General features: G+C 33.8%; 1 protein-coding gene across 1 annotated transcript in view; it reads right to left on the bottom strand.

The window, feature by feature from the left end:
- Window positions 1-2,173: 2,173 nt before the first annotated feature.
- Window positions 2,174-22,865, bottom strand: part of LOC149907900 (cytosolic carboxypeptidase 1-like) — a 63,874-nt gene continuing 43,182 nt past the window's right edge. Inside the window, exons 20-24 of the mRNA XM_090103022.1 lie at window positions 7,177-7,264; window positions 6,715-6,879; window positions 5,991-6,167; window positions 4,406-4,524; window positions 2,174-2,712 (exon numbers count right to left, since the gene is read on the bottom strand). Of these exons, the coding sequence (XP_089959148.1) occupies window positions 2,634-2,712; window positions 4,406-4,524; window positions 5,991-6,167; window positions 6,715-6,879; window positions 7,177-7,264 (628 nt within the window). The 3' untranslated portion in view covers window positions 2,174-2,633. The remainder of the gene's footprint in view (window positions 2,713-4,405; window positions 4,525-5,990; window positions 6,168-6,714; window positions 6,880-7,176; window positions 7,265-22,865) is intronic.

The raw sequence follows: 22,865 nt of genomic DNA, 5'->3' as shown, positions 1-22,865 counted from the left end.
TGATTTTATTCATATTATTATATGTAAGAATTTGATATGGAACTAATGTGTGTGTGCCCAGTGTATATTATTACATAAATATTATAATTATTAATAAGAAATAATTGTGTGAATGTATTTTAATGTTTAAACAAGAAATGTGTAGAACATAGATATTTAATGTGTACAGTTAGTTGTGTGTATTACATGAATGTAATAAATAATAATAATTAACATGTTCTATGTATGTGTGTGTTTTTTTTATTTATATGCTCATTTATATTTTAAGGTATTAAATTAAAAGATAACCCTAATAAATTTCCATTATTAATTAAATAATTTTAAAAGTATGTTGAGAATATTATTAATTTGGTTTCGCTTCTAAGGAAACGAAACTAGACAATTGTAAAAATATTCAATCTAGCAACAGAGGAGAGGCGAAACTGTTTTTTTAAGTTCATATTAATTGTCTCAATAATATTTTAATGTATTATTTCATAAAAAATGTAATTAAAAAAAAATTCAATGTATGAAATAAATTGCTTGTCATTTTCACATTTTATTAGCTCAAGTTTGTTTCTATTTTGGTGATTTATCTATTTAATTTATATATAAGTAAAACATTATAAAAGACCTATTACTGATTATAAATTTTTATAATATATATTAATGTTTTATTCTCCGTTAATTAAAAGAGGGTTTCGTTTATTGCTTATACCATTATGCTTGTGAATAAAAATAATTGTAGATCCATAAAAAATCTATGTTCCCTGTTTTTTCATTGCTTTCTTTCTCTCTCGATAACTGTCATATTTAATTTTATAATTTACATACAGTTATAAAATGTTTTTATGGAAGATGATAAAATACAGAAAAATGCATGCCTAGTTAAAAATACAATATCACAAACATATTTTGATGCCAGGTCCCGGCATTATTGTGAATACTGCATTTATTTGTTTTTTTCTGCTTGTTTTGTTTCCACTTTTTTGTGTTGTGTTTTTATTTGTACGAATTGGGTTTTTAAAAAAATTTAGATATAATTGTACTGTTAAACGTTTATTTTTTACAAATACTTACTACATAAAAACGAAGTAGGTATAATTTAATAATAAAAAATTCAAAATCCAATGTAATTTGTTTTTGGTATTCATTCCAGATTGATATGTTGGATAATTTATTTACAATAAACACTTTATTTTATCAATGAAAATAGGCTCCATAAGTGTAAGTTTCTATGAAAATGTATTGAATGTAAGTTTGAGAATTGTCCATTTTTTGTTACATCTAGAGCTTTTAATGTAAATTATTAAAATGATAAAGTTAATATTAACCTGTAAGTGCCTCATAGCTCTAATGATAAAAACTTCTATCGACTTTCTAACATCTTTTTACATTGTGATATTTTTTTGTGTTTTGTGTTTGTAACGTATTTTTGTTTATTTCTCATGTATGTCATCTCAATCTATTATGTATTTTTATTAAACGTATGACTTGTTGTCAATAAAACCAATGTATAATTTATGAACAGTTACAATAAAGTTTCATACAATTTGTCTATATTTGCGTTTTATTTCTTTTTATTCCTATAATCCAGTCAAATTAGACCTGAAAATATTATTGAAAGAACGAAAATTCCGACAGAGCAAAATTTTGGTGAAGAGCTTTATTTACCATAAAAAATAAAAATTCAAAAGTCCCCGCATGTCCCATGTACGCAACAAAAGTTATTTGGGGTAATAAAGGTCATAATTTGAGGTATTTTTTCGAAAAAAAAATTCTCTTTTTGGGACATGTGGGGACTTTTGAATTGAATTTTTATTTTTTATCTATACTTACTAAATATAAGCTGAAGAGTTTGTATGTTTATTTGAACGCGCTAATCTCAAGAACTAATGGTCCCATTTGAAAAATAATAACTTAGCCCAAAAAATATTCAGTCAATATTATTCGGAAAATATCTCTGTCGTGTGTACCTACATGTATGTTATGTTAATCTTTAAAACTATGTACGCAACTTATTTTGATGGGTTTTTTAAATAGATAGGTAGCGGATGGTTTAAACGTAGATAAGTTCCATCAATAATTGCACCAGTGCGAAGCTAGGATGCGTCCCTAATCCATCATCATCATCGAAAATTTGTATTGAAATAAAAATACCCAAAAATATTTTATAATTTATTAGTTACTGAGATCACAAGCCACTTAGTTAAATAATTTATAAATATCACACCAAATAAATAGTATTGCAGTTCGATCCTATGCAATAACAAAACAATTTATGTAAAACGCAACTTAAGTATATAACAAAGTAAAAATACTAAAAAATATATAATATACAAACGCCACGCGCTCATTGAAACCTGATTATGAACTAGATATACCTTTGAATACACATTGCGGTGAATTAATTGCATTTGTTATAATACTAATTGACAATTACATTATCTGTGTTGACTCTTGAATACCTACAATGCGTAACGACTAAAAACTGGGATTCGTAAAATTTCCTCAGATTTTTCACTACAAACATATCTAAGTAGATAACATTAGAACACATGGGAATTTATTTCTATGAATTTCTGGAGGTTTACAATAATGGTATCGGGGAGAATTTTAAAAGCTTAATCTAATTTCATGTATGTATGGGGTTTCTAGTCGAAGTCTTCATCAGAGTCTGTCTTTAGCACGCTGTCAGATCCGGAGCCCGGCTCGCTGTCCACTGCTATTTCTCTGTAAACCAATATTAATGTTGTTACATTTATCCGAAGACCGTCTCCAATTTATAATATATCCCAGTGAAATTCGACACTGGTGAAATAATTTACAAATTGTTACAATTTCAAACAAAGAAAATAAAATAAAGAGCGTAATTTAAATCCTTTTCTCATTTAATATGTACAATGTACATAGTTTGGTAACCTACAGTTATTATTTCCAATAATTGCATTATTGCAAATTCAGGCGATTCGATCAAAATAAGTTCTATTTATGTAGGTAGAGACGCAAATAAACTTGATTGAAAAGAATAATTCAAAGAGATTATCCCTCGTTTCTTTTCATGTTGAATTATATATATTGAAAAATGTTGCTTATGGATGCACCAACTAGATATTATAATGGTATTAAAATTGATGTTGAGATTAAGTTATAAACAATTTTATTACCTAGGTTTTACTTTAGCTACACCATATACGGATTTCTGCCCATTTATAAAATATGTCAACCGTGCATCAATTATTTGTGCACGCATGTCAAAATACATTAACAATTGAATTCAATTAAGTACCATAAGTATATAGGTAAACATAAATAATAACGCCAAAAGAAATTAAACACTTTCTTAAAGAAACATTAGCAAAAGTAGGGGCTAATTAAAAGTTGATCGATGGCATAAGATCCATGCATGGATTCTACTTTTTTTTCTATCAGTCTTACTTACGTCATATTAAAAGTGCATTGTGGCATGATAGAGCGCGTGAGTGGTCATAATTAGTTATAAAATAGAATTAAAATGTTCCCGCTGTTGCTTCGAAATTATTCTTGGTTATTAAAGTTTATAGACAGCTAATCACCGGAAATAAAAACAATGTTAGCATTAGGCTTCCATTAGCTACTAAGATAAACTGTATACTATTTATTTCGGTAAGTTTATATTTACGCAATCGTTTATCTTAGTAATACCTACCTAGTTGAGTGTTATATTATCTGTGGCACTCTGTGGTAATACGATGGGCGTGAAAACCATTATTATTAAAACCACAACAATAAATCCAGTCAATCAAGATTATAATTCGCGCACACTGATAACTTGCCTATTTTCTGCAGCGACGCACACACGAATCTCAACAATATTTCTGCCGATAAAACGTGAAGTCAATAAATTGTGTTTGTTTCCCCGTTTACCTACTCTACTATTGAACGCCAATAAAAAGGGCGGCTTCTCCTGATTTATTGCCACACAAACTTTACATACATTTTATCGAGAGCGCGACAGTTAAATTCCACCTTCATTCGAGGAGATATTAAACGACCTATTATGATATAACTTTTCGTTTTATAATTTTTTAATATCCCCAGCTTTTAAGTTAACGAAGCTCGTCGCAGCGCAACATTGTTGTTGTCTACCAATTATAAAATGAAATATTTGCGACTCTGTACTTTAATAAATATCCATTATCCTCATACATTTATACATTATTTGAAAACAATAACCTATTTATTCATAAATTATATGGCTTCAGAGAATTATTTCATCCCACATTTATAGTTCTTTAGTTTTATGAAGTTATAGTTTTATGTAACAAAAATCAAAATACGTTATATAATTTTTCATCCCGTTATTACAGCCATTACAGATTAATACTTAACAAAATATAATATTTTACAACAGTTAAAATAATATATATGAAAATGTGAAACGAACCCGTTGATATCCTTAGTGAGCTGTATGTCGACGTTGGTCGCACTATCGTTGAGGCCGTTGAGCGCCTCGCAGAAGTCGCTGCCCACGTTCTGCAGATGCTGCGTGTTCAGATGGAATCCCTGGTGAATAAATCATTCGGGTGATGACGGCCCAACTGATATATTAAGGGGCTTATCGTTCAGTCCCTGCTCGCGGGCGAATAAAATTATCCATGGAGTAAGGACTCTACCCGCGTAGACTTAAAAAATCTTGTAATTTATAGCCTAAAGCGGATTTGTGGTATACTGTCCAATTAATGTCGACTTTAATACAAAAAATAAATCTTAAAATACACCCTCGAGTTATATTCGTGAGGACATTTGAACGAATTACAGAAATCTTTGTTAATGCCGATAACTAATGTCTTGAATTATGAAGCTTTAATGATTAAACAGTAAACTATGTGTATCCTTCAATATCAATATAATGGTAATATTTTCATATATATTCTTTGAATAAAACGAAAGCAGGTGCATAAAATTATTTTAAACACAATAAAAACTGGCAAGAAATATTATAGGCTCTACTCAATATAATAAGATTACGATTTATAATCACAAGTGCAGTCGTGGTGAAATCACAGCGTTAATAAAATCTCATAGCTTATTGCATATACTAATTCAACAGCAGATAAGTTAAAATTACGCCTTCGTTTGTATTTGTATTTTTGTAGAAATGTGCCTACCTTAGCGTGAACATGTCTCTGTACCCAATTTTATTTTAATTCGCCAAATTACATTTTAGTTTTGTAGGTTAAGTACTTATACGAACACGATTCTATAATTTACTTACAAACCGTATTCTTTTATTATCTTACCGTTACTCCTCTTTTTAATGCCCATATAAAAGTCATCACAGAAGAGCGAATTAATAAGTGAAGTAAGCGTTTCTGACGTTACATTGATTGAAAATATATTGCGCTCTTATCTTTTGTGATCTGCACCGGGCAGATGAATTAGACTACATGTCAAACGCATACTATGCATATCATTAATCTCCCTTTATTAACCATCATTACTAATTGGAAAATATAAGACGTATCTGTAAAATAATCGATCACTTAGTAATTACATTTCGATAACGACACCCCCTTGTTAATTATTATGTGAAAAGAATATTAATGTGAAATATCACTTATATAGGTGTTCTTTTTTCCTTCTTATGCGGTTTCTATTTAATAATTGAATGAGTAAATAAGTCTGACATCGTTATGATGAATTGTTGGATCCGCAAAGGTTATGTGTTTCTTTTTTTCTTTCTGTCAAGGAATGCTATTTCTTCGTGATGAAAACTTGTATTTTTGCGGTCTCATGCTTATTCGCCTTGCATGATTTGTTTTTGCAAATTGTTCATCGCAATGCTATTTTAATTGTTTATTTTTTTGTGGTATCGTTGTTCTATATATAAAATCTCAATTAGGTTCGTGATGTACTGTTTCCTAGCTTATGTATTTACAAAATTTACGTCCAATAACGTTGTAGCGACTATTTTAAAGCTAATAAATAATGAATTTGCATGTTGACGGGCGATAAAGCTAGGAGCTAACCTTAAATGGTCCTCGGTCGAAGCCGCAGAAGGAAGCCTCCATGGTGTATGAGCGGGTGACGCCGAGGTGGCGCCACACGGTGACGCGCGCCGTGCTCTCGCGCTCGCGCTCCACGCGGAACGAGCACGAGCCCAGCGCGAACGCGGGCGATATGCGGTGCATCAGCGCGGGCAACATCTGCACACCCGCATGTACTTATATTATTTTTATAGGTTACACTTACTTATGCTAACTAGAAAGTAATTTAAGCAAAGCAACAAAGATGCGATAAAGGATAATTAACTTTTCTGTGGATGATGATTAAGTTTTCACGGAGCATCAGCGAGGAACCAAATGAAAATGGCTTCTCTGAACCTTAATATAAAATCGAATTCAATAATAAATAGACTAGATTTTTATCAGGATTTAATTATATCTATTTGTAGATAAAAATTCGTACAGTACAATTATGACAAAAAGTTAATGACAATTTACATTTGCATAATGAATAATTACTATGTATCATGTACTATGTAAGCAGTAAGCATTATAAATGTAAAAGCTGTTATTGGCATTACGTCACCAACTTAGCGGTGCACGTTTCCTATTTTTCTCCAACTTCTTCTTCATCCATTTAACATAACGGAATACATAAGAGCCAAATAAGCGAATACAAAAACTGGGTGTTTAATTAACTGCAGTAATGTATACACAATCGCTGTTAGTCCTGATTTATGCAACTTACAAGGTATTTAACAGGTTCATCTTGTACAAGCCGGTCGTTGCTGCACCAACTCTCTGCGCCGGCGCATCCGTAAAAAAAGACATTCTTCTTTCGCGAATGCCCGTGATAGTCGCAGTATACGAGAGGTGGCTTCTTCCAAACTCGAACCAAGTATTCAATTAGGCCCTGCACATCAAAAACATTCAAAATAAAAGTCGAAAACTCGTCGCTATAAGATTTATGCCGTCTGCCTAACATCTTTGCAATTGCGCTTAAATTCCGGATTAGATTTTTATTTTTGTCTCCAGATACCAATTAAAGAACTGCATACACAATAAATATTCTTATTAGCCGTGCATGTTTCCAAGAAAATCGTAAGCGAACGATCTACGTTAGCAGACGTCGCGTTTAATTGGAATATTGACTGTGAGCATTTGACATGAGAATAAGGTATCTGTGTAGTCACTAATTAATAGAATTTACCTTTGTGTGGTAGATAGAAGGATGCAAAACAGGGCTGGGTTTGCACCAGCGTCGATTTAAATCTTCATTAGTTAGGCCGCACCGATGGCTGTAACAACGCAGACATTATCGGAGCGAACCAGGAAGCTCGAGCTCGCATGTGCATTGTGCACGATAAGCCGTGTGGACATTTTCATTGAGGTGACAAGCCCCGTGGTGCCCGTGGGTCGGGAGTCAGCTATCGTTATTCCAATATCACACACGTAAGGGCCCCTCGGTGCGTACTGAACATTGTAACCGCATTGGATCGGATCAGATTGCGGTTTATTTATTTCCTACTACTTGCCCCTTTGCATACTATCGATAAAATCTATGAAAAAGGACACCTTCTTACTTTATATGACCTTTCTTTTTTATATAGTTATGCGAGTGGATTCAAATTTAGAAATCAAATCTTCAGAAATAAAATGAAAATGATAGATAAAGCTATATTTCAGCAAAACACAATTAGAAGGTTAGCAATATAAGAAATATTTGTAAAATTTTTAACAAGCTCTCACACTACGAATCTCCACGAAGACATAAATACACGCGCGTATTTAATTTTTACTCATAAAAGAATGGGAAATGCTCGGATCAGCTAGGATCTACAATTTTTGACATTTGATTGCTTTTGATATTACTTAGCTTTATGTCATTTTTATAGCAAAAAAAATTAGTATCTACATTTTGATACATTTACATTAATTACGTTATTAATTATTATTATTGTAGCTCTACCGTAGCTCTACCATATACAATATACATACCATGAAAATAAGTAAAAGCGATATTTTAAAACTTAGTAAATAGGGTTAAATCGAATACTCAAACTACTTTCATTTAGGTTGGACAGAATTTTGTAGAGATCAAGGTAAATTTTCGATTAGCGTACAGTTTATAGAAAATTATTAAAAAATACAATGAACAACACTTATAAGAAAGGATTCTGCAGCATTTTATTGATATATTATGTCGTTATTATATAACGTAAAAAAATGAGTCACTGTAAGTTAAAATTTAACTTCGCTTTCCATCTGATACATTTTTAGGTTTTTCATATACATTATAGTAATATAGACAATAATTTTGAACAGATTCATTAATAATTCAGTTGAATTTAATCGGATTAAGTATGGATGTACCAACAAGCTTTTAAATTATAGGCGCCCATTATATTTTATACTATATTGGTTCCGCATTACATTATAATATTATATTCTCAACACGTCAGCGTGAAAAGCGTCGTCAATATAAAATTATAATTAAACTAGCGGTCCGCCCCGGCTTCGCCCGTGATACATATTTACGTTTTCTCTACATAAGAACCATCCTCGTACTTCAAGGAATATAATAAAAAAAGAATTATCGAAATCGGTTCAGCCGTTCTCAAGTTATGCGCTTACCAACACATTTTGGGATTCAATTTTATATTATAAGATTAATAATTTATATGGGCTTCATACGCATAGGGCGAGCGTTAGAGATAGAGATCTTGAATTTTTAAACATGATTAATTAACTAGTTATAAATGTGTCAAAATATCATTGAAAATAATGACTTCATTGGAAATAATGTAATTAGCAATAATGTTTTTTTTTTAAGAAGAACCTATTATCAGTTAATGGAATTAAATTAAAAATAATTATACCAATGAATGACAACATATAGGTACCCAAAACAATTACTATAAACGTTTTATTAAGCAACAATTTGCTAAGAGAAAATAAAACAACAGGATTGAAATTGAGCACGAGATAACCGCACGTTCAACTATGCGTATGAATCAGACTGCAACTCCATAAATAAACTACAAAGACAAATCTATATATAAATCAGAAAGAATTTGCCTGCGGGTTCAAATTATTTTCTTTTTTTAGCAGCGTCCAAGCTTTGGTACGCAGCTCAGGTAGTGGAAAATGGAGTTTGATTAAACTCGTAATACTGTGAACCAAGGAAGTCATTTCAGTTCTATTAGAAAAGAATAAGTTGCTCAATTGTGTCATTATATACAGCTAGGTTAGGACTTTGCGTCTACAATCTACGACAATTCACTATACATTGCCCGTTATTACAAGGTAATTCACAGGGAACGAGTATCAGGGAGTATCTAGCCAGTTTGAAGGTAATCTAAGAACTAACGGTAATTAGTAATTAGACAAGTTGTTTTCCTCTGGATTAATCAGTATTGAATAATTCTTCGCAGTCTTAGAAATTAGTTAAAATTGAATATTATTTTTTTGAATACACCTTAGTATAAAATTAACATTTTTTTCTATTATCTATAGGAAGTTGTTATTTTTATACTTTTTCATACAATAACCGCTTTCTTTATACAATGGGATATGGATATTCAGCAGTGGTTATTATTATAAACAATTATCTCGTACTTTTCTTAAACTATATCATTTAATAATAAAATCTGTCGTAATTATATTTATAATACGATCTTGATAACTCGATCATATCTCTCTCTACGAAGACACGTTGAATTAATCGCGATAAAACTTGGTCTGGTCATGAATACTTCAAGCGATTCTCTGTTAACGCATTGTTTAAATACTTATATATAGTTACAAGTAACGAATAACATCGCGAGAGTTCTATTAACAGTAGGTACCACAGCGTGCATCCCTTTGTATCGGTTTTTTAAGACGCTGAGACAGTTGGACGTTCATCCAATTAGGAATGTTTCAGCGCAGAGACATCATTAGCGAACGACGGCGAGCGCGTAGGAGAACCTGAGTTCTCATGCAGCGACCTTCGCGTTTAAACCGGTTGCGCATCTTTACTCTAATCAGGGAAAAAATAAGCGTATGCCACATGTGCGAACGAAAGCGAACAAGCGAGAAACTGCGCCCTGTCCGCCGTGTTTTATGGAGAAGTGTTGCGGTACCGGAGCAACCCAGGGCTGCTATCTACTGCGGAACTTGCCAAACATTTACTTATATTACGACTACGCTTTGCTATTCAATAAGGTATTCTTGACGTATGTTTGATATTAACATAAAGTTTTACTTTCATCAGAAATCTGCTGTAAACGTTATTAAGTATGTGGCGGAGGCGGACGCAAGCGCCAACATGGCTTTAAATGGAAGCAATTGGCAATAACGTAGTATGTAGTAGCCCTTTGATGAGTCTACTGACGACTGCGGCTGGTTCAAGGGTTCGCCTGCCTATCTATTTATAGAGCACGCGGCGCAGCGATGCTATCGGGCTTCAACCATGCCTCGGCCCGCACGATGCCTACCCGCCCTCAATGCACCCTTCTGCAAAGCCTGCCCAATAAAATAGACCAAAGTGAAACTGCTGTATTATTTTCGTTCCAGCTATTTATATCACGTGTCCATTGTTTATATCTCAAAGGGAATTAATAGCCGTCGGCTACGTCTACTCCGCCGCTCGAGAATCTCGTTAAGTTGTTCAAATTGTAGACCAATAAATAGAGACGTTTTACGCATGCTAATTAATTTCATTGCGAGAATAATAATATTTTCGTTGCGATAGATATCAATAATGCTGACGGTTAGATAAGTGGGAGGCGGTGGCATACCGAGCTCATACGTATTCCGAGCGCGGAGGCTGTTTCCTGCTCAAGAGGGTGCACTCAACTACGGGTAGTCGATGTGTTATGGTTGCCTCTTATCGTTATGTTCTTGCTTGCGGATTGGAACTGGACGAGGGACTTGCGTTCGAGACTCAGCGGTTAGGGTTTCTATTGGTTGCACTACGACGTCCAGATTCGCTAGCGTCTAAACTTTGTATTCGAGGCCGATACCGGACACGGGCCGAGTTATTTACGATAGTCGCGAGACAATCGGCCGGTCGCAACGCTTATCCGGTGCCACCGACGTGGTGCCAATAACATGACGTGGCCACCTTTATTAAACACCATCCGTTGAAATTAACACACGTTTCTATGCTTAACAATTGCTGAATCATGTGTTAGCTATCTATGTTATTATATTATTCATGATATTGTTTTAGATTCTTCTTCCAATACGAATATTTATTGCATCATATCGTCTACCATTTAATATATAACAAAAATAATTGTAGTTACAAGCCAATGCAAGAGAATATGAATAATTTGAAGATGAAGCTAACGGTGTCACGTCCACTAATTGATTTTATTTGCTGGGTGTTGGCGGAAGCGCGACGATTCGCTACGGATCGGTTCAACGACACGGCTCTTCTCAACAAACTGTCCTCACCCGAGGAATGCAGTCCGTGTGTTATAAGGAAAATTACTTAATACTAATATAACGATGCGATAGTCATCTTAATTTGACTCGCGTCACCACCTCCTCAGATTAGTTGCTGCTGCGAACGAATCCTAAAGCACATGTGTCAAATCAATAAATATAAGATGACAGTGCGCATTAAGATGTGATGAATAATAAATAACTTTTAAATATCAAGTATAGGTAGATGTTCTTCACTGTTATTATTTAAACAAACAAATTTTATTTAATTTTCTAGGTATATATCTACCCACAAAATAAATGAATAATAGATCAATATAATTGATATAGAAAAAGGTTAAAAATATAATACTAAAACATCTTTTTAAGGACTTTTCACTTAGGCGTCATGTTTCCAAGAATCCTCAATGAATAATTGAATTCATACAGTTATAGATAGCGACGATCGATACACAATACGATTAAAATAAATTCAATTACGGCGAAGGTTTCGTGTATAAATGATAATACAAGTAGAGAATTAAAAGGTCCGCCTGCTCCTGATGACGTGATAAACGAACTTCGTGAGGGTAATTTGTAAAAGTTTCGTATCATCCTTTAGCGTTGGATAGCTTGCTGGAATTATAGCCTTAAGAGCAATTAGAGCAATTATAAACGTGGAGATAATGGCGAGAATGAGTCATATGACCAGAGGTCGACAGGATGAGCAGGTAATAGCCCTTTGGCGGGTGCCATAGGGCAGGGCACAGAGCATTATTTACATAATCGCGAGCACCGGGCGTCCTTGGCGTACCTCATGGCCCTTTATACGGCACACTGCATTGTATCTACTGGGACTACTGGGGTAACTTTTAACACATCTTGTATAAAATGCCTTAAGGAAAATGTTCAGATAGAACTTTAATGATCATTGTTTGGTTACTCTCTATAGGTTTATGGCTTTACAATGTTTCAGTTTTAATGAGTTAAAGGACTACGAGAAGTTAAATACAAAAGATTAGAATTCTCTGGAAATTAATAGGTGGGAAAATTCTTAAAACAGATTCTTTAAAAATTAGGCCCCTGTTTGTAATGCCTTACTAGAGTTACTACGAATATTATGTTAATGTTGCATATTTATTTTCAAAGCTGAGAAAAATTATTCACCAATATTATAATAGAGTTAGCTATCATTCATATATTACGTAACAGCTTAGTCAACTCAACCGTCTTGCTTTACTACTAATTTATGGTGTCTTCTATATATTATAATGTTCTTGGTGGAAAAGATTATATTCTCCATATTTGAAGTAAGATGTAAAACTAGCACTCCTAATAGTCTCTTAATTGTCTAGCTAGAGTCGTGCGCGGCAGTAGTTCAAGCGCGGATCCAGGGGGGGGGTCACGGGGTCATGACCCCCCCCCTGGGCTAGGTCCACGACCTAAGTGGACCACTAATTTAATATTAACTTTTTTAAATTAACAAATTAATACTGTTCAATATGATGTTTTTATTGAATTTTGAGACATAAAAGTAATATAGAACAATGAAATCAATTACAAACGGTAACGGAAGAGAATATAACAAAAATTATAGAAAAAGTTTATTAGGGTCGATCTGTGGTCGTAATTTAAAGACAAATAACAGGTTTATCGATTTAAAAAAAAAACCATAACTGCGGAATAAAGTGTACCTAATGGTAAAGTTGTATGTAATTAATTTTTTTTCTACAACTTTTGCTGTTACACTTTTCACACAAAACCTCAAATATCGAAATATCCCAGTTCGTGGATAAGACATAAAATAGCAAATTTTTTTTTCAAATGAACACTATAAAATTCAGTCAAATTACAACAAAAAATCGGCCAAGTGCGCGTCGGACTCGCGCACCGAGGACTCCGAGCAAACATATTTTTTCATTATGTTGTATCTTACAATTTTGTTTAAAGGATTTTTTTCTTTATCTGTGCTTGTAAGTGCTTAAGTCGTTGCTTTTAACCAAATTTCAAGACTGTGTTCACGGGAAGTACCTTGTAGGTTTTGATTGATGATTCCCTTGCAAGTAGTTGCGAATTACAGAATATGCGGCTCTAATTGCTTTTTCTTCAGATTGCGTTGACATAGAATTTGAATTAAATAACAGATTTAAGTTATTATAGACCTGAGTTCTGATGTGAATATCAATTAAATACATGTAGACGTTCATGAGTAAAGGGATTGTAAGTTTAAAATTATTTAAAAATATATTTTTATTTAATTTAATTAAATAATTAGGGTTTTCGCAGTTATTACTACATCTGTGCTATAACACGATACTTTTTACTCAATTTCAAGACTGTATTTACGGGACAGGGTGCTCCCTGCAGGTATTGATTCCCTCGCTAATGTCGAAATCCTACGGTCTACGATCCCTTGATGCTGTGAAAAATTCAAACGTTTTACCCAACGCAATCAAAAGATGCAGCTGTAATTGCTGAAATTTTTCGACACTCCCTAAGAAATCAAAACCTACAGGGTAGTTCCCGAGTACACAGAGTCATGAAATTTAGTACCTACTTACCGCCCGCGGCTTCGCCCGCTTTCTCTAAAACCTTATAAATTATATACTATTCCTCTTGAATCACTCTATCTTTAAAAAAACTGCATCGAAATTCGTTCCGTAGTTTTAAAGATTTAATCATACATATAGGGACATAGGCACAGAGACAACGACTTTGTTTACTAATTGCGAAAAGCATGAATTTTTCCTTAGATAATAATATAAAAAAATATTTAAAAAAAATTTAACTTACAACCCTGTTACTCATGAACGCTGACATGTATTAACTTCATATTCATACCAAAAACTCAAGTCTAAAATACCTTTACGCTATAATAAAATCAAACTTCTATGGCAACGAATCAGAAGATACAGCCGTAAATGCCGAAAAATTTCGCAAATTTCGACATTCGCAAGGGAATCAAAACTCAAAACCTACAGGGTACTTTCCGTAAACTCAGAATCTTGAAATTCGGTACAAAGCAACATCTTATAGTACAGATACAGGAATAATTGCAAAAAATATATATTTTTCAAGTTTGTCTGCCTGTGAAGACGCTTTTTCTCAGGAACGCGTGGAGGTATCAATCTGAAATTCATACCGAATTCTCAAATCTACGGTTCCTTATATAGCTGTGAAAAAATCAAATTTATAAGCCAACGCAATCAAAAGATACAGCCATTTATGCCGTAAATTATCGCAAATTTCGACATTATCGCAAGGGAATCAAAATCTATAGGTATTGTATCTACTGAGTTCTGAAATTTGGTTAAAAGCAATGTCAGCACAGATGGAGGAAAAATTGCTAAAACATACATTTCATGCTTAATATCAACATTCGCAAGTGTTGCCAGGAATCAAAACCTACAGGGTACTTCCCGTGAACACAGAATCTTGATATTTAATCTTTATTTAATAGAAACTTACGTCTTATAGCACAGATAAAGGAAAAATCGCAAAAAGCATAAATTTAATATTAAAACATATAAAAATGTTTGTACGGAACGACGACTCGCACTTGACCATTTTTTTTAATCTACGTATCAATTAAATTACCAAAATATAGCTTTTGAAAATTGACCACGTCTATGTGACCCCCCCCTGGCACTAAAGCTGGATCCGCCCTTGCAGTAGTTGCACTGGTGCACATCGCACGACCCTTTCTTATGAGTCCTGTATTCGCTGCCATCGTAATTCATTAGTTGACTTCGCATTATTTATGGTTGTTCGGTTTTGTCCTGGAATATTCTCACTACGCTGTTAATGCATATACCAATGGAGAATAATAGGGACGTTTGAATAGAACATCTTTGGTCAAGGTTCAGTCGTCACTATTTTCATGGGTCTTCTTCCATAGGTTATCGCTTTCTTCATAACACATAAATGTTTTGTACATTGTGCATGTTCATATATACGTTGCATAAAGGATTTTAAAGAATGATTTATGTCTTAAAGACGGGCAGGAGGTATATACGAAGATTTTCTTCGCGTGATATAGAAGTGCGTTTGAATTCCTAAGATTATCGTAAAACAAGGCTTCCAGGAAGGACGCGGGATTTTAATAGCTGGGCGTCGATGGGCGTCCATCCTTGAAATATTATAACTCAAGCTGAGTGACGTACGAGACATGTCTTAAGTTTTAATAGTCTCCTACGTGCACTCTGAAACCCCGAGTTTAAGAAATTAGAAGTGCTAGCTTTTATGACACATAATTTTAGTTAACATCGACATGCTGTCATAATATAAAATATTTTTTCAGTATTTAATCCATGGAACATACTATACAGTATACATAGGTACATAAAATAAAGAAAAAAATACATTCCTACAATCAAGTGTTTGAGTCTGTTTGAAAAAAAATCATCAGCTTAGCTTCTTTAATTTTTGCAATTTGTAACAGAAATTACAAACGCCATTATCATAGCCATCATCATTTTGTATGAAAGTGTACGTATAAACTATTCTGAAGCTCATAATATTTAAACTACATCACTTTAAGCGTCGATTACTACTGTTTACGAGGAGGTCGTAGTTGCTAACGCCTCTTACGGTTGCTTTTTGCTGGCAGATATTAGCATTCTCTTTATAAGACCTGCATTGCATCACAAATTGAAATAGATAATTGCGAGTACAGCCGAAGGGCAATAAACTTGCTACAGTATAAAGCGGTAGGCGTTGACGCGGAACACGGCAAGCAATCCCAGTAGAATCCGGAAGCAGCGATAATTTTCACAGTAAAATTGAGTCTTGTACTGCAATAGTACTCTTTGTAGCCTCAATAGAAAAAAGTCTTAGTCTGCGATTTCCCAGGCTTTGGATTAAATGTATTCTTTCAATTACCTATGTTGAGCCGATGAACCGCGGCAAAAGGTAAAATAATATATTGAGTCGTCTTTTTTTCACTGTTTTATAGATATGAAAATAATCGTGGGAGAGAGCTTTTTCCGCGGCAAAAAATTTGATGGAAACAATATTATGAAGTACCTGAAATAAGCTGAATACAAAAATACGTTCAAGTTATTACATAATATTATGTATATGTGAACCCTCGTCTTAAAATTGTTTGATGCTTCATATTTTTATTTTCATGAAACGAAGGCATTTCAATTATATTAAGCGCTTCTATAACTTTATTAATAAGCAATAAATATGTTATAAAATATTTATTTATCACCCCAGTACGAGATGAAAAACCACAAAAGGTGCAGCATAAAAAACTATTGTACTTCCTGCGATTGGACATCAATAAAAGTGCACGCGGGATCTCAATCACGACGTTGGGTAAACACTAGAGGCGAGTTTGTGTCAATATTGTCGAAGTCAACAAAGATAACAAAGAACCGTGGAGCTTGATGCTAAACACGGCGCTCAAACAAAACACTCACAGCTAGGGACATCAGTTAACTGGCAATTTTGTTATTAATCGATACATTCAGCGAGCAGAATACCAATTCAGCTTAGACGATCAACGCTGGCTCCAATTATACAGACGATCTTATTATGTTTACATGCCAATGAAATTAAAAGTTATCATGTCAGCACGTCTTAAAATGCGATTATTCCTCATTATTCAAATTGGCCAAGTAAATATGTATATCGTGCACCATCACGAAGATTAAAAATGAATGGAAAATAAACAAAAAGTCAATTTTCAAGGTAATTATTTAAATAGGCGGATTTTTTAAAGGTTGGCAACCCTATCCAAAAAACAAGGAATATTTTTCAATAATCGACCGAATGCTTCATCGAAAAACATTCCTTAAATTTGAAGGTTTAACGATGCTAATATAATAACTATCGGTTCGTGAGAAAGCATTGATCGCGCGCGGCGATGGGCCATTGAGTTTGAATTTATGATATTTCAAAATCACGTTCGTAACCTTGAATCTGTGGGAAGTCAAGTCTCAATTCAGACTGTAGGATTATGGTTCATCACGTCTTTGTACAATAACGCCATTCGCATTAATTAAATCACGCGAATATCTGAATATGCTGTACTCCTTCTAGATGTTAATGGTCGAGCTATATGCAAACATCAGTTTGAATGGTTAATCTAAAACTATATTTAAATATTTATTATAGGTATTATTTGCTTGAAATGAAAATGCAAAATTATCTCGACTAACTTACGTGTCTTGGTTGATTGCTCATCTTATCCTTTATACGCCACTTTGAATACCTGGAATCTTGTATTGTACCACTAGCTGCAGACATTTTTACGCAAGCTTAGCTATTTTTAATGGCGAATCTCCAAGCCAACGGTCGCCGTAAACAGCGGCAACGACCCCACTTATTACTTTCAAAACAAAACAGCGCAATAATGCAAATTAAGCTGCATTATACAAGATGATTTTTATCTCGAAGAATCGAATCATCTCCCAGTTCAATAAAATTAAATAAAACATGTAAAGCCATAACAGACGTGATTTCAATTTTGCAATGACTACCTGGTGGCTGGATGCAATACCGGATTGAGCTTTGAAAATTATAGGGCGATTGGGGGGCGGTACGACTCCCCCTACAGTTCTAAGTGGCCTGACACCTCGCTCTGACGTACCTTGATCCCAGGCCAATTATAACGGGATCCGATCTTACCTTCGGCTCTACGTTGCGGTACTACTAGGAGTAATTGCTTAAACACATAATCACTGATGTCACGAGAACGCGAAGCGAATCAATATCCTGGCGCCTTATCCGCAACGATCAACGCTAATGGCTGGTTCCCGCTGCCTTCAAAGTATTGAATTATGATAAGTATATTGGCTTATACTAAAGTTTCAGTAAAAATAGGCAATTATTATTAGTCTCTTATTTTCTTGGCAGCATGCTCACAACATTATTAGAGTTACCAAAATTGTAAAAAGTTATTTTTTAAATATACAGTTTGTAATTTTGAAACGTAATTTACTTCTATCTGGACTAGAGATAAGGATACTTTTACTGCTTGACTAATATAATGTCAATTTACAAAATTTGGATATTCTTTATGGGCATCACGTCAAGTCGTAAAAATAACATATTGTAAGCATGCGCTGGCGGAGGATGTAAGCATTTAGGCGTAGGTATATTACTTAAATACATATAAATAAAGTGTTTGGGCCTATTCTCCAATACTGATAAGATTAAACCATGCAAATAAGTTAAAAACAGTACTATATTTCAAGTATTGTATTAAAATAAAATACAAACACGCGCGCACATCTATTAATAGTACCTCTGCAAATAAAATGTTTTTAAACATAAGCTGTGTTTCGTAGGCTGTCATTCTATATTTTAATATAGCAACTTTGTGCACATAACAGTTGACAGTTAAAGAATTGCCATAAGCATAAACAAGTTGATGAGACGCGAAATACAAAACCGCTGAACATGCAAACGGCCGACCTTAAAGTTAATAGTCTCGACGTCACGATCTAGCACCGTATAACATTAGTCTGTAAAGCGATCTGTTTTCATAGAAACTCCAAAGGAATGTGATTGTCGCAATTTTTCATATTGGTAAAGATATTATATAATGTAACATTCGACTCTATCAAGAGTTTTCGTTAGTTCTTTTTATTATAACGATTCGTTAATATTTTTGAGGGCAAAGTTTCTCTTTATTGCTAGTTAACATAATTGAGACAAATTGAACCTTTATTGAATTTGTTAAAAAAATAATAAAAACTTCATTTTGAAATGAAAAAAGAATGGTTAAGTCATACATGAAATCAATAGATAGTCCGAGAAAATAAGTAAAATCAGCGGAAATAAATCGTGTAGTTTTGAAAATTGCTACATTTATTCCTTGACATGTCCAGATTAACATATCCAGGATCCAAGTCCTCAAGGGTGGGGGGTGAGCTAAGGGTGTAGGGGTTCAAAGAACCCTTTTTTAGAGCATTTTAGTCCTTTTTTGCTCATATGTCTAAAACCTGCCCAAATAGCAGTACGGTTAGTTTCAAGGAAAATATTCTACGTAAAATTTCCTTTAAATGATGTTCTATTATTTTTTTTTGTACGGTCGATACTGTAGGAACTACAGGGGGGGGGGAAGGGGAAATTCCTATTCCTTCCTTTCTTGTGTGGATATTTTGACGATGTATTTTGATCTATACAGACATCGATACTCAGTTTTTATCAAATCCAGTATCAAATCCAAATGAGATATTTGCTCTACAATAGGAATTTAACTCATTCCAAGTGTTCCACCAAGTATAAACTGGCAAGTTTCTTGATGGACGAATCAGTGACCACAGCTAATTTCTATTTGGTTTTGTCATTATGTGGTTTTGTTAAATAATCAATAAAAAAAGAAAATAAAAAAAAAAGATACAACTTCATACTAAAATATTTTGTTAGTTGGTAGCTTGGTTTTGGTAGATAATTGTGTCCATTAATATGACTATAAATAAAGTTCGCTTAACGAGAAAATGGGCGTAAAAATGACGGCGTAATGAAAATTATAATGTATGTTTATTAGCTCGTAAAGGTAACATTTAATTGGTTTAGTCCTCGGACAGGGAACGGGGTCCAGGCGTGAGACGACGCGACGAATTTTATCACAAAAACCGCAGGAGCAAACGACGCTCGCTGTAATTTGAAGTGTTACTTAAAAGGAAATGCGGATTGCTGCCTTAGCCTCGTACACAATTAAAGAATGCGATCCTGTTTTCTTGCCACTTTCATACGCTACGCTTCTTAGAATTAAATTTATTTACGAAAACACAAGGGACAAATCTATTTAGATGATTGACCAAATACGACTCGTATCTCAAGTTTTCCAAAAGACAAATTTTCACTTAATGTTCGATAGCGAAATGTAATGGAGGACCCCCCAGGGCCTGTTATATTGTTATTGCTTGATAAATTTATAGCTGAGCATTAACAATGTGTTAGTTATAGGATGAACTAGGTTATAATAAAGGAATAAATATCGAGGGCAATCCGATGAAATTATTTGTGATAAGTATTCAGAATAAGATAAGCAAAAGCTCTAAAGGATGAATTTAATACATAACTTAATACAAAGTTTCTAAAAAAGAAAACGAATTGAACGTTGCTATAAAATCTTGTAATATATCATGTTAGTTTTCGCCAATTTAAAAAGACGAAGAAGGCTATGAATCACGTTACTACAAGAATAGCTTTTTAATGGTATACCGCTCTTTAATCCTGGAGAGTCAAAAACCTTTTTTATCTGTCAATCAAGGCGTTGATTTATTTTTTTCATATTCTAAGAAAAATTAGGTTCAAAATTTTTGGAGAAGTTTCTTAACCCGAATTTAATTTTTCAATTAGGGGAAGCAAATTGTATGGTTCGTAAGATAATTCATTTATCATCATTCGTTTCAAGGAAAATAAGTTTTTGATTGTTTTAGGAATCATGAGATATCAGATAAGTAAGATGACTCTATTTAATTGAAAATGTCCGGTTCGAGATCGCCTACTAGCGATTTTATATAATAGATCTATAAAATATATTGGATTTTTTTAGTACGTTCTTACCTCATATTTACCTTGTTTTAATGTAATAATGTGGTGAGTCGTATCGAATTTATGTTTTCATTACAAAAATGAAGCACTATTTTACTATGATTCAAAAAGATGTCGAGGCGCCCGATCAATTAAATACACAGACCCAACCACATCTGCCTTGATAAAAACTCCTTTGTATCTCTGAATTGCGTTTTTTCCTCTCTTTGTAGCTATTAAAGTAATATCGTGTCTTTTTGCGAAATAAAACTGTGAATTTTATTTTATCGTCCCGTATCTCAGTCAAACGTAACTCATCCAATGTAAAACAATACGATAGGCATCGGCTGAATGCGATTAAAAAGATTTAAAAAGATTCCTGCGGGCATTAAAGCAATCCAGCTCGCGTGGTTCATTTTAAGTGCAGTATCTTGTCGAATGTTTCAATGGTATATTGAATATTATTTGGAGTACGTGAGGCGTTATAGATGTGGTTATAGCTGGCGGGCGATCGCATTGTGTGGCGAGGCAGGGGCGCTTGTCTGCACCGGTGAGCGTCGCGGGCAAACAGCATCCCACCAATTAACGTGGCTTTCAAAGCTTAAAGTGGCGATGCAACGGCCGCGGCGGCGGCTTTCAAGTGAATCGTATGCTCCACTTTGTTTTATTTCATGGTAGATCTAACATTCAGACGAGATACGTGTTTGTGTGTCACATTGCTCTCAAATTGGCGCAATTAAATTATATACATGTACTTTTACCATGACACAAAAAACTACAGTCAACCGATTTTTGTTATAAAAATGTATGTATTGTTGTTCATAAATTTTTAACAAATAAATAAATAAGACCACGGAAATTTCATAAGCTTCGTACATGAAAATTTCGCGTACAAGGAGACTTATGAAATATTACACACTTATAATGTATACAGAGAAGTAGTTCAGTATCCAAATGTACTGAAAAATAATACATAAAGGTAAATTATACCTAAAAAACATTACACACACTACTATGCATTCTGGGGTAGAGCGAGTGGAGAGTAGGCTCTAAGCGTCAGATCGTAAGGGGCACCAAAATGCATAATGTAAAAGACACCTCGCCGTTTCCTATAACAAGATTTTTTATAATTAATATTCATCTTGATGGAAAATCATAGAAGATCATGAAATCGAAATTACTAAATACTAGATTTAAAAAATACCCTGAACGATTCCATTAGAAACTTTCGGCTGGTAGAGCAAATCAATGTGAGCTACGGTTGGTTGGTGGTCGGTCGGTCGGTCGGTCGGATTTAAATTTTGCAAATTAAATAATTATGATGTGCAGATATTACATTATGTAAATATTTACTTTGCATAGTTACGGCAGTTCATACGCTGTTTTTATGCGTAGTACGATAAAACTACGATGAATATTTCAAAGGTTAATTGTAGGCAAACGAAACGAGAAAGAGTTATTGTAATTAATTTCTTCATTTGAAATTGTGAAATTCAATTTCGTGAGTAAAGTTATAAAATTATGATAACGTAATTATGCAGGCGCGAAAGCGAATGAATTTCTGGGTTCTATAATTTATGACCGATGAAGGATCTGCAAAAATTATTAAAACAAAAAATGTATAATATAAAAAATACTATTATAAAGGCGAAAGTTTGTATGTATGGATGTTTGTTACTCTTTCACGCAAATACTACTGAACCGATTACAATGAAATTAAGCACACATATAGAGAGTAACTTGGATTAACACATAGGATAGGTTTTATCCCGGAAATCCCACGGGAACGGGTTTTTCTTTGAAAACGCGGGCGAAGCCGCGGGCGGAAAGCTAGTATAAAATATAGTGTAAATATATGCGTTTTTACTTGGCATTATCAATGTACAGAATCAACACACAAAGGCTGTTTTTTCATAATGTTTAAAACATACCTAGCGACCGTGTGTGGCAGGGCTACCATTTAAAACATCCCTAATGGTACAGTATTCTCTC

This window comes from Colias eurytheme, chromosome 6 (genome assembly GCF_061535395.1).
Source record: "Colias eurytheme isolate Ceu_HAF_F1 chromosome 6, ilColEury1 Martin Lab GWU primary, whole genome shotgun sequence".
In the NCBI taxonomy this organism is placed as follows: Eukaryota; Metazoa; Arthropoda; class Insecta; order Lepidoptera; family Pieridae; genus Colias; species Colias eurytheme.
The sequence above is the reverse complement of the archived record's forward strand: the minus strand, read 5'-3'. Positions and strand labels throughout refer to the sequence as shown.